This window comes from Megalops cyprinoides, chromosome 24, assembly GCF_013368585.1.
Source record: "Megalops cyprinoides isolate fMegCyp1 chromosome 24, fMegCyp1.pri, whole genome shotgun sequence".
Classification (NCBI taxonomy): domain Eukaryota; kingdom Metazoa; phylum Chordata; class Actinopteri; order Elopiformes; family Megalopidae; genus Megalops; species Megalops cyprinoides.
The window spans coordinates 14,789,239-14,803,164 of NC_050606.1; the positions used below are offsets into that span (position 1 = coordinate 14,789,239).

A 13,926-nucleotide genomic window follows, 5' to 3' on the forward strand; every position below is an offset into this window, starting at 1 on the left:
ATTTATATTGCCCTTTACCACATCTGTGTTCCCAAAAAAAAAGAGACAGGACAACAGTGGCTAACCTGACAAATAGATTGGATAATTGCTGCCATACGGGAGCTATCAAACATGATTACGTAAACAAGATGCCATTTGTCAAAGGTTACTGCTCTTAATACCATCATAGACACTGGTAGAATATCCTCTTTGTTCAGTTTGTTTTGCAGGAAAAATACAGGGCATGAAATGTTTGTTTGTTCAACAAGAAAGTAAAATGGAAGCTGTGATAGTTGCTGGAGAGAGTTTTTCCTTTGCACTGGTAAAAGAGCTTGCTCAAAATAATTCCAAAAGTCTTTAATTATACCGGGATACTGGCACCATCTTTGTAGTGAGCTGTGACGGATGTAAGTGCAGCTTATGTTGACCAGTCAGTATTTCATATGTGGAATATGTGATTTAATGGACAAACAAAACACTAAGCTGTAAGTGGAATGGAGGTGGCACTCTATTAGTCTTACCGGCAAGGGTTGATGCAGTGATGATTTTTAAATGAGAAATTAGATATTTGCTGAATGGACAATTTTAGCAATGGCAGCTTACATAGCTTACATATGAATTACTACCATTTTATGCAGCTGGATATTTTTTGCAGTAGGTCAGTAAAGCAAATACAGGTGGTTAAAGACCTCACAAGGGAATAAAAGTCATAAAGTCATGCATACTCCAACTAGCATAAAAACCTGCAATGCTTTGGCTAGAAATCCTGTTCCCTAACCGCTAGACCACACTGTCTGCTTTTTTTTTAAAAAAAAAACAGAACAGTTGTTGAGCACAGTATTACAAATAACCTAGGTAACTGCTACTCTCAGTTTTCAGCTAAACTGGTTGTACAATGTGGCAAATGGACTTGGAGAGGCACACACAAAGAGCAGTTTAGCCTGTCTTTCTGTGTATCTCTCTACTGTTTGGGACTGGGCGCTATAAGCTCTCTAGCCTGTGTGTTAAGTTCAGTGGGGCCCAGAGCCCTGTGTCTGTCAGCATCACGCCACATTCCTGCAGAGAGCTGCCCAGCCTTTCTGCTGCCATTCCTGGTCGTCAGGGCCAAGAGTCCTGGGAGACCGAAGGAAATGAGCCCATGTGTTTTTTTTTTTTCCCTTCTGGAGTTAAATTGAGAATGTAGCCACTCGCTTAGCCCTTGATTGGAGCCATCTGTGCTTTCGGGTCCTTACCCCACAAACAGACACTTCCCATTGCTGCTCTCCCCACATCAATACACTCTCTCTGGCGGCTCAGAGAAAACGGGTGCTTTCTGAATGCGCCTCTCTGCCCGCCTCGGTTTTTTCGTGCCTTCGGCTTTGTTAGCGCATTTGTTTTTGTTTTTCATCGTCGCATTTTTTCCTCCCCCTTCTTCTTCTTCTTCCCTCGTGATGAACGCTCGCAGGAAACAGAGAGGGTGTGCGAGTCCAGGGCCTCGTTTCGCGTTCCAGCTGTTTGCGTTTACAGAATGTCAACCATCTCCGCATCTCGTGCCCCACAGAACCATGTTTTCTGTGGGCGCGCGGGAACAGGGGATGGTGAGTGTAATTGCCTTCATCCCCTGATTGAATTGCACTCCCTCTGCTCTGCGTCCCGCGCGCATTTTCCCTCAGAGGAGGAGAGGGCCCGTCGGCAGCTCGCACGTGACGTGGCGAGTCACTCGGCCTCGCGTTTCCTGTCCAAATGTTTGTCTTTCATATCCCCCCTTGCGGACCCCTCAACAGAGGCTCGTAAATCCCGGGGGTAGAGATACTGTAACAAGCCTGACCGCTCCCCTCAGCGAGGAGCATCAGTCATTTCCCATACCTCCCCAGGGCCTCTGTTTTCAAGCCCCACAGCCGAGTTAAGAGGCTCGGCCTGCCGCAGCTGAAGCCACAGATACCCACCATCCACACAAACACGCCACTCTGCCACCGCAGCCTACGCTGACGGCCCTTCATAAACCAGACAGAAATATATTTGTGTTTCAGGATATGTTGTACACCCCCTTAGCCTCTGTGAATTTCTGTGCAAGAGTTGTACTGTGTTAAGGAATTGAACAGAATATTGGAAGCCTCATCCCTCCAGGTGAGGTTTGAGGCCGATGAACATTGGATAAGGTACTGTGCCTCCTTGCAGTAATGCAGAAACCTCCTGGAGTTTGACTAAATACCTGCTGCAGAGGCAAGTGCCAGAGAAAGCACTTCAGTCTTATCTGCTTTGTGCCAGATGTTCAGGATTACAAACATTAAGATGGAAATGAATTTAACAGAACTGGGGTCGAGAGGGATGTTTAGTCTTCTATGTCATGCGTTATGACTCTCCAAAATCTTCGGGGGGAAAAGTTATTTGTCATGAAGAGAAATCCGAACATGTCCGAACACAATGGAGTTAACATGCAAGTACACTAGGATGTCACGTGAGATGTTGCTCAAATACGCAGAGGAGGTTACAGGCAGTTTCATGTCATGCAGTTTAGAGGCAGTAAGATACCTCAAAACAGTGTTCCTTCACTGCTTTTAAGTCCCAGATTCATGTCTGTTATAGAGAGTGCTGTGTGCTGTGAGTAGGGCATTTTCACTTGCTTGTAGAGCCAGACTGTTAGAGCACCACCCCCTCTTTAACACAGCATTAGGGAAAATAAAGAAAGCCTACGTGTTCACTCATCATGCTGCATCACAACTGCCGGGCACTTTCAGAGATGTAGAGATTTACCACTGGATGGAGTCCAGATTCTCTGAAGTCAGACTGGGCGAACAGGTGAGGGGGGCAACAAATCAGACCCCCCCCCCCCCCCCCTTTAGAGATATGGCCCTCTTAAGAGGATATACATCTGTCAGGTGCAGGTCTGTCTGGCCCAAGGTGTCTGACAGCAACTTTATGCACGGCTTGCAGATCTGCTTTGTCCCTCCCCCCTGTTTTGCTCTGGCAGTCCCTGGTAGGTTGCAGCGCTGAGTCCAAAATGAGCCCGGGATAACCTGTAGAGGTCTTCTGGCACCTGGCTTTCATTTCAACCCAGGCTGATTTATTACATTTGGCGTGTGGGAAAGAGGGACGGGGGGCAAGGCGGGTGTTTAAAGCAGCATTCTCCCACCCCCTCCTTCCTGGCTGTTACCCATTGGCCCTTGAGACTGGCAGGATCCTCTGTGAGGTGGAGCGGTGCTAACTGCACCCGTGGCCAGATTGCACTGCGCCAGAGCTGTGGCTAATTATCCTGTCACATGGCGAGGATCCCTGTAAACCTGCATCAGCAATCCAGCAGAGAGAGTGGGCTGTAATTTGTAATTAGCTCCTAGGGCCTCTAATAGGGACACATTTATTTATGCTAAGGTCTTGACCCATGTCTGGAAAGGCATTTCATGAAACTGACAAGTGATATACTTCATCTGTGTAGAATATTCTCCGTTCAAAAGATAACTCTTGTACAGTCTTGAAATTAATTTATACTCAGGGAGAGTGTTTTTAAAAACACTTCCTACCAGACATGTCAAAGTTAAACAGTGGTAAATACATTTTGGTGGTGAGAGAGGCTTGGAAAGCAGATAGGAAAGGGTCTGTTTTATTATTTCTTTTGTTTTCTGGAGCTCTCAGTTTAGATATTTTAAACCAGCTTTATCTTTGTGGGGGTGGAAAATTGGCTGACAAGTGAGGAGGCGAATGGCATTGAATTAATTCTAGAATTATGATAATTACAGGGATAAAGTTGTGTGCACTGCTGTGCGTGTTTGTTCATCGGGAGCCACTGTAAACAGGATGTGGTGACTTGAAGATCCTCAGAAGACTAACAGCTGAGACTGAAACAGGAGAGGCTGAACGCTTACCTTGCTAATTGTCCTGAACATTTTTTTTTTTAGATTTTTGTGTGACTAACACAAGACAACCAAACTGAATTCCTCTTCAATTGTTTCCCTTATGTTTAATTGTGCCTAATGAGGTGGCATTATCTTTGTAATCCTCAAATTCTCCCAGTTTTAATTGTTAAGATTATGAAAATACAGGGATAAAGTTAAGGCTAGCCTCCAGTCACTGTCTCATAATCAAAAATGTTCAGTTTAACCTTGTGTTTCTCCTGGAGCTACAAAATTAATGAGAAGTACACAAAGGTAATACTATACTACATTAGATGCAATCAGGTTTTAAAGGACCTTGGCTCCAGAGGAGTGATCCTTATTTAATGTTGTTAATCTCCATATCATTAAAAACCACATCCAGCACCACAGGTAGGTTAGAGGTACGTTTCTCAGCTCCCCTGTTTCAAGCTTACAAGCTTGCTGATGAGGCATGTACTTTTTGTGACAAATGGCCAAAAGAGTGTTAGGGCTGTTACATTTATGTTCAGTGCTGTGCACTCCACAGTTAATTTTTTTATGTTCCTTTCTCTGCGTATGAATTTCCCTCCCAGCAGTTTGTCCTGACATTTTTCCAGTGTGCCGTGAGCTCTGCTCTTCCTTGCCAGGCGGACTTGTGGCGTCGCTCAGTATGTAAATGCTGCGTCGTTTCAACTGCCATTCAAATACTCAGCGCCACGCAAGCAGGCAGCGATAGAGATCAAATGTTTAGCTGGTGGCTTCAAAGCTGCTGGAGGCCCATCCTGGGCCCGCTAAGTGATGAGACACTGAGATGGCGACAGCAGCTGGAACAGAAGCATGCTGGGTATGGGACTGCTTGCACAAACACCGTGGGCCGTCAGCTCTTATTTCAACCAGCTCCCCCCAGCCTTTGGCTGTCGAATTGTTGTCCATTAGCTCTGACAGCAGAATCCTCCTATGAGAATGGTTGTAAGGATGGTGGATTGGTGTGCCCGATGCTGTCATTGTCAGAAGATCGATTTTCCTGTCCACAGGATTTGCCGGAGGCGAAGGTGAGAAACGTCCCGGGGATGCCCGTGGCCCTCTGTTTCAGGGCGCCGAGCATGCAGAGGCCCCTCTGAATGGCCAGCACAGATCAATCACCAGGTTGCATTCCACAGCCCCCCCCCCGACGGCACTAATTGGGCCCGGCGTGAGCATAATGGCTCACACCTGCTCGCCTTCGAACAAAAGCTGACGGCGCGCTCGACGAGGAGGGTTATTTTCAGCCGGCGGAAAAGCCCCCATCACAGCAAAGCCTGTGATCCTCTGTGTGTGGGGCACAATACAGTAAAGTTACACACAGAAAAAGAGTGAAAACTAAATGCTTTCTGTCTTGTGGGGAGGGAAATTGCATAGCTGCCCCCCCACCCCCCACCCCCACCACCGCCCCCTCCCTAGAATGGTGGTCAAACTGAAAAATTAGGTCAAGTTTTTAGGAGGCCCCCGTCAGTAGCGTTCACTGCACCCACTCATGAGATGAGGTTCCCCGTTTGCAAGGAGAAAAGGACAAAAACTCAGGGAGTGAGTTTGAACGGTCCTGCTGCTCATGGGATTTCACTGGGTCACCTTTGCCATGTGGCCAGGGGAAGGATATTGCTGGAGATCAGACGCAGGCAAAGGGAACATCTGTTTTTTTGGTTAGCTTGCGTGCTCTGCTATTTTTTGCCCCGGTCCCGTGTGATGGCTCTTGTCCATGTCCAGGTGGTTATCTGTTCATCCGGCCCAGGTCGGGGCCAACCTCTGAGCGTGTATGTCTGCACCCCTGGGTAATTTATGGGAAGGAGGAGTTGTTGTTAAGAAAAGAAGCTCCCCTCTCCCTCTCAGACCCCCAGGAGACAGACAATACAGCAGCCTGAAGATCTCAACACAGTCCTCCAACACGACCTTGTCTTTTTTATGTTGTGCCCCCAGACTTCATTGTTTTATGGTACTTGTGACCTTGATGGCAGGCAGCCCTTTCCCAAAGGATTCCTCTTTGCACACATTTCTGAAATGTGTTCTTTTCATTTCCCTGAAGACATTGCTGGGTATCTGTCAGCAGCACTTCAGTTACTTAAAAATGAAACATAAAACCAAAAATGAGTGTCATTATAAAGATAGTGATCATTTCTTATATTCATAGCTTTCATCAAATAATCTCAAAATTCTTTATTGTAGTACCTGCCTGTGTGATGCTTATCATCACATTAACATAGCACACCATTTTATGCCAGATATCTCTCTACATGTGTTATACAATAACTGTATGTTTAATGTAATAATAGACTCGGTGATGATCAGATGGATGGAGTCAGATGGATCATTATTAACATCCTAATTAAGCCAGTATTAAGGTCAATGTATCACTCCTACTCTTTACGATATGTGTATAATGAAAAGTGTTTCAAAAGCACATCCCCTACTTCACAGTGTCCCCATCCACACATGGGAATGAGTGTCTATTTGTTCTGGAGAGAACAGTGCCCCCTGCTAGTCCACCAACACTATTTCTTGCAGCAATCTGGTGCTACTATTGAAATTAGCCCTCAAAGGAATGTGATTGAATAAAAATTAGCCTCAACAATCAAGTCTAGTGTGTTAAAAGTGCAAACAATCCTATAACCAGTCTGATGTTTACACAGGCTTGATGAGTTTGTCTCTGTTAAAACCTCTTGGCACCAAATCTGGAATCAGCTGAAATGAATTTTGTGCTTTGTTTAGTCAAGAATACAATCCATAAGAGTCTCCTCTAGATCTGAATCAAATAGGAAATACCTTTTAGATGTGATCACAGAGGAAAACGGGCTTTGGGTTAATGTATGCCTGCATGTGGTTTGGAAACATGAGGTCGTTTATTGTATCTTTTGATATCAAGTTTAAAGTTTTATTCCATTCAGCGAGGGGAGAAACAGTTGGTTATTGAAAGTCGTGGATGTTATGCACGGCCCTTTGTCTTCCTGCTGTCTGACCCCCTTGGCTACGGGTTCGACAGGGAGATGAAGTGGCTGCGAGAAACCTGAGTCTCCACTCGAGCGAGTAGCTCCAGGGGATGGCCTGGAATGTTTTCCAAGCTCCTGTCTAATGCATTCCATCATGTTCACGGCCCAGAATGCATTTGGGCTCAATAAAAAGCCAAAAAGCAAGTACAGTATGGCAGTAAAGCACCCTCACTCCATCACATGACACTAACCCATTACTGTACGTGCCCAACACCCACAAACAGCTGTCTCCTGGTGTTTCTGGAAAGGGACAGATACATTAGTAACTTAAGAAGTGGAGCAGAAAGCAGGAAGTCATTGTTCACTATGGGAGAACAAACATTTGAGACTAGCACTTCTGCTCATGAGTACTTCAGAAGTACAGCTCAGTAGAGTGTTCAGTGGTGCTATTTCCAGTACAAAATCACAAGGCCAGTGCCAAATCAACCCAATAAGGACAGCTCTTTTTTCGCACCACCCATCATAAGCAGGAAAATACAGGCAAAAGTGTTCCCTAGGGAGTTTGTGACCAATGGCAGTGCAGCTCTTTAAAATAACTCTAGGTGCATTGAGTTTGGATGGCTGCTCTTGGATCGCCTGAAATATAATAGTATGGGAAATATGATAGAGCAACTTCATCAAGCTACAGCTCCGGCAAAAATCGATGATGGATTGTTTCCTGGTTTGTTTCCTGGTCTTTGGTATGTCGCGCGCCCACACGGATCGACGCTTTTTGTCCCCCAGGAGGGTTGAGCAGAGCAACCACAAGGGCGAGGTCACACACTGCAGGCCTCTTTGTCTGTGGCTATTTGCTACTGCTGTGGCATTCTGTGAAAAACAAAAGCCCTACCAGGAGGTGTGACACAAATCCCCTCTCCGCCGCTGTCTCAGCCAGCAGCAGTGAACTTGAGTCGAGAGTGCATTAAGTGGACCTCTATCAGCATCTATGTAGCAATCCCAGAATAGCACACTATTCCAAGATGACTCCTTCTAATCTCATCTGAATGGCGAAGCATTAATGTCCCATCAACACATACAAATCTGCATTTTACAAAAATCATAGATCATAAATAAGATGTGTTTTCTTCCATTTTAAACTATAGGTATACTCTATGTCACAAGCAATATTAGAAGTTCTTTGTTTGCTTCTCATCATGGAGACCACCTGAAATGTCATTCAGGGTTAATCATGTTGGTCACAGCAATGCAAAGCAGGATCAAGAAAGCACTCATTAGCAGGTAGGCTTCATGCCAGAGTTAGGGGTAATTGTGGTTCTATCACCCCTGTCACCTCAGGTGAGACTTCCTCCTCTTTCTCCATTGCCTTGAGGCTTGTATTTGTGGTTGAAGCACTCAATATATGATAATAGTCCCTACACCTAATTCATGCTCATCCAGATTTAAATGCCAGTAATGCCCTCCTTCACTATTGCCATTATCCTGTCCTCATTCTATATAGAACAGGTTAAGCAACTCAAGTGTTTTTCTACTATACAAGATACCATTGCATGTGAGAATCAAACTGTTAACCCACTGGTCATGAGCAACACTGCCAGCCCAATGTAATGAGGTTACTCTGAAAGGTGTACAGAGCAAAGAAGGGGCTATTGGAATTTTGAACTTCAGCTGAATGAATCCAAGGGTTTTGTACAGAGCGATTGGGAATGGGGCCAAAAGAGGCTTATGTTGGTATCCAGTTTGCTTTTGATTTATGGAGAGTGTTGTAAAAAGCATGTACTTTTCAGCTACCAAATTGCACCGAGTTTAATGACAGTGCTGAACTCAATCAGTTGCCTTGACCTTACGGAAGACTGTTTGTTGAAGATTACAGGAAAGCTAAGCAGCCCGTCCTCTTTGCAAGCGAGTAAATGGAAAGGTCAAGATATGCCCTGGCATGACACACACACATATCTGCATATTAAATTCAGCAGAGGAAGGGCAAAAAATGGACTGAAGCCTTTGTGGTCAGGTGACATGAGTCAAGAGCAAAAGGAGACTTATGCAGCAGAAAGGCTTAGGAGGGCAGAAATGCAGGGTCCGTTTGCCTGTGAAAGCCAGCCAAATTCAGTGAAATATGGATGTAGTTTGTTTTAAGAAGCATCAGAGCTGCTTCAAAGGCCATTCATTATCTCTTAGTCACTGCACCATAACCGCAGAACATGCCAAGAGCTCTCCAGCCAGAAGAGTTTCTCGGCATTGCAGAAGGTTGTGAAGTATAAAAGAGGGCCTTGTTTTGAATTTTAGAGAGGGCAGAAGCAAATTGGCATGTACAATTGTCAAACATTGAAAAACTGTTAATTGTTCACAGTAGATGTTTTAAACAGTCAGACATTGGATCTGCTTGCCTGATATGGAGCTGCTTGTTTCTTGGAAAGAAGAAAAATGCTGAAGATGGAAGGATTTTCTTGTAGTCATCGAATAACGGCTTGCTTTTAGAATGCTGACCCTGACAAACCCTTAATTGCTGCTCTATATGGTGAGGAGTGGCTTGAGGACATTTTTGGAAACAATGCAGCAATTTACTTACTGGCATGACATAGACAGTCATTCCTCTGAGCCTCAGGTCTCAATCAGTAGAGAGGGAGCATTCGGGGTGAGGCCTCGATAACTCTCCGTAACTCCATAACCCAAACTGCATAACTTTCTGTGGCAGACAAAGACTCCTAAGGAAAAGCCACGCTTCAATGGTTGTTGTCCTTGTGTTATGCCTGTTTGAATGTTCATGTGCTTCTGCGTGTTATATCAATCTTCTAAAGGGAAACGATTCTTCGCATCTTTCCATTGGTCCGTCCATCAGAAGAGCTTTGATTCTTTATCAGCTGCAGTATCGTTCATTCCATTCTCATGTGCAGACGGTGTAGCCGGACTCGACTCGTGATTCATTCTGGTTTTACAACATCAGGCTCATCTGCAAACATTTGAAACCGAAGTTGTGTGACGCATGGGGCTATCTTCTCAGTGCATGGCACTCATTTGTATTTTTTATGGCAGAAATGCGGGTAGTTACCGTTGGTGTCTTTTAACCTTCATGCTTGGTCTTTAATGGGGCTGGGGGGAAGAACGACAAGGCTCTCTTTTCATTACGGCAAATGGCATCCCTTGTGATGTGGCCTGTTTTGACAGGCAGGAGGGTACTTTTTTACACACCACCAGTGTGCGAGTGATTCATGCTCTGAATATGGGCAGCTATTTTTGGTTAGCTGTTAAGAAAAAACAAGAGCAGAACACCAAACTTAAACAGCACCAGAGGGCTCATTTCATCTTCTGCCAGTGGTAGTGTTTAGAACATTTCCAAGTCTAATATAGAGCACGTCAGGGCCAGACAGTTGGGCTCACATAAGACAATGTAACCCGTTCTCAAAAAAGGAAATGTGCAATATTGCAGGCCAAGTGTCTGTGTTGCTTCCAAGTCCACAACACACCTTGAGTAATGTGCTTCCTGTGACCCACCATAAGAACTGGTTCCTTCTTTGTAAAAGCAGCTTACAATGATTATTATACCATAAAATAATCTGTTATTCAGTTTGACCAGATTAATTGTGCATTAATGTTTATATAGAATGTAAGATATGCACATTATCAAGATATGCACACTAGTAATTATCAGTAGTTCATCACTAAATCTGTCGGGAAGATAGCACTTTCCTTGTACGTTAACATTGCTTTCTCAAAATAGTGTCTTCTTCAGTTAATCAAGGTGGAGTGTGGTCAGGTTTCATATCACCTGTTAACCGAAGCCTGTGCTCCACTGGTTCCTAGCAACTGCCAAAAAGATGAATGTGATTCTGATTGACCTCCTCTCCTTTGGTCCTTTATACTGTGATGTAGTAAAGATATCACTGGTAAAAAAAAAGTATCATAACACTGAAGGGTTTCTGCTTGTGCTTGGCTCCCGCAGACGTATATCGGCTCCATCCTGGCAGCAGTGAACCCCTACCAGCCAATCCCCCACCTGTACGACCGGTCAACCGTGGAGCTCTACAGCAGGCACTTCCTGGGGGAGATCGCTCCGCACATCTTTGCCGTGGCCAACGAGTGCTACCGATCCCTGTGGAAAAGGCAGGAGAACCAGTGCGTTCTGATCAGGTGAGGGAAGAGGGTGCCGCCCTGCTGGTTCACCAAGGCAGTGCTGGGTGGGGCGCTGACCTCCAGATCAATATATCTAAGTGGGAGATTTACAGTGCAGATAAGACTGTGGTATTTGAGCTTGTAGCAAAGGACTTGCCATTGTAAATGAACCAGTAGAAATGGAGCAGATCAGACAGTCATTACATTATGGCATCATGGATCATTTTGTGTGGGGCAGAGGGAAGTAAACATGTTATGGATTTATCTGTTTTGTACTTAAGGAACTGACTGTAAATAAAGAAAAGATTAAAGATTAGATCACCAGGGACTTAAGTGATCCCCCCTTGCATGATCAATAGTATCTAACATCTATCTAACGTAACTGTTACACATAAGGGCTTTAAGAATACAGTGACTAAGAGCAAACTAAATTTTCAGCAATACTTTTGCATAGTTTACAGCCTATAATAAAATATCAAACACTCTGCAGACCTTACAGACCCTGGCTGTTATTCAGCACCAACAGCACTGAACTGGGTGCTTGTGTTCAACTGACAGTAATTGTAGTCATTGACGTGGACTTGTAATGGTTGCCATGCCTTCAAAGTACAGCCCCTAATTATAGACTTAGAGAGGATTGAGTCGGCCTGAGAAAAAAATGGAAGTGTGTTACTAAATGAATCCGGATAGCCTCAAAGAGCCTTTGTCATGGACAATATCCTCATTTTCGTTTGATGTGTGCATCTTTGTCATACTCTCCATTGCCATCATCATTGACTAAGCTGGAATTTAGAAAGTTTACGTGTTTTGTTCCTTCGCCATCAACACTGGCTGATCTGATTGGACCTCCAGCAGTTTCTCAGTTTGAGTCAGTGCAAACTCTCAAACCACTGCTGCCCACTATCTTGAGGTCCTCCACGTTCTGTTTATCTCTGTGTCCTTAAGTTCAACCCTCTTTGCCCTTCCTCTGAGACTGTGGTTTGCGAAACACAGTGCTCTCCAAGTGCTGTGGTATTAGTGCAAACCTCCAAATCAAACATCTCAGGTTATTTTTACATTCGGTGATAATATTCAACTCCCCATTCAGCAGGGAGAGCGGATGCTAGTGTCCTTCCTGCTGGTTACAGATAGGGAATTTTTGGCCACACAGTTCACATTCATGGCAGATAGAAAGTATTGGTTTAAGATGTCTGTACAGCAGGTCAAGGGCATTCTCCGGGTCCTTCATCTCAGCAAAGGTCACCTGCAACCTCCCATAGACCAAGGCTGACCTCAAGGCAAATAGCTGCATGCTGTTTAAGACATAATTGCTGCAGCACATTGGTAATTATGCAGTCTTAGTGTCTTGCCCCTTTTGACAGCCGCTTAAGGAAGCAATCTTCATCACACAGAGGCTGGCAGTGGTGGATTGTAAGTAATGAGAGACACATGTGCACTCTTGGGCTGCTCAGGTGAATGAAGTAGAATAGAAACGTGGGTTTGCGCATAAGTTTTAATAAATAATAAGTAGGTTATTGTAATGGTCAGTTTACTGACTATCCTTAACATTTCTGCAAGATACTAAAAGTCACTACTCCTACCATTCTTCAGTGGTCATTTTCATGGATTTTCAATTCTGTGGTGAACATTCTTTCCACGCTTTTTCAATTGCTGACTAAAAACAGGGAGTCCCCGCATCATTGCATCAAACTCTCCTCCTTCTTAGAAGATAAATAGCACAATTGTTTCTGAGGCGAGACGGAGGAAACGGAGGACCAGATTCCTTGAAGTGCAGAATATGGCAAACATGAAATGAAAACAAACAAATGGATGCCAACAAAGAGGGAAAAAAAACAATGGGCCCATTCTCCGTGGAGCTCAGACGCTGATGTGGCATCTGTGCTACACATGTACAAAGTCTTGTGACCTGCTTCCCAGGTCCAACCCAAAGACCGGACCTCTCCATCCAGCCTGGACTCACTATAGAGCAGCCGATACACACAAGGTGCGTGATTTTCCATGGTCTTGAGAAAATGGGACCCGCTCTCCTTACTGAATGTGGATTTAAATATTAACTTCTTAATGTAGTGATAGCCTGAGGTGTTTCATTGTGGGGGAAAAGAATACACACGTATGAGGAATAATGAATCATTATTCTCCAATGACAAGACAAGTTGATACAAACTGGCTGTGGGTGTCAAGACATTGGTTAGGGTGCAAAAGTTCCCCAGTAAACATGCAGTAACAGCTCTTAGACTTCACTTACCACACATACATATGGTGAATAATGTTGACGCAGCACAGAATGATTACGTGGATGTCCTCCAATCCGGTGTTTCCAGAAAGCTTCTTATGTGAATGTCAAAGCTTGTCATTTTGCAATGTACAAAACAGGTAGTCACACACACAGACACACAAACACTCACACACACTCTTTCACACAGTCTAATACATGCATGCACACACAAACCCTCATTATTTCTGGCTGGGAGGTACTGTGGAAAGGGACCTACCTCCTATTCTCCTGTCAATGTCTTTGACTGAGCCCAAGAGCCAGAGGCTGTGTGTTGGATCAGTTTCTGCATTTTTACTGAAGAGGCAGGAAATTTCCCACAGATATCTAACAGGCTCCAGATTATACTGTATTGCTTTATTTTTCATACATTAAACCCTTCACTTGGACAGTTAATAATGAATATCCAGATGATGAGCACTTGATTAATGCCTTAAGAGTCTCCTTTTTGAAGCCCATCTGTCATATACATATTTCATAGCCAGTGGGTGTACTTCTCCCAATAGTTTTCCTTGCGTGGGTGAAGTGTAAAGGTGTTAATAATTGATAGGCCCAACAGAAATGCAGAGAGGTAATTATTGCGGAGTGGCTCACTCAGGGGGATTATGGGAAGTCTTTGAATAGTCATCACTTATTCCTGTGGCCTCTAGGCTGGAAGTCTCCCTGTGGCCTCTCCTAACCTTACAGTATGAAGGCCTTGAACATGTGCATGACATTTGAATTGAAATCTGATCTCCTGGTTCCTTTTCATGCAGATACCCATGGCCCACCCCCACCATCT

The 13,926-nt window shown here is 44.5% G+C and overlaps 1 protein-coding gene across 1 annotated transcript in view; it reads left to right on the top strand.

Annotated features, from left to right (window-relative positions):
• Positions 1 to 13,926, top strand: part of myo10 (myosin X) — a 116,293-nt gene that overhangs the window by 45,468 nt on the left and 56,899 nt on the right. The window contains 1 exon segment of the mRNA XM_036518817.1: positions 10,704 to 10,891. Coding sequence (XP_036374710.1) covers positions 10,704 to 10,891 — 188 coding nt within the window.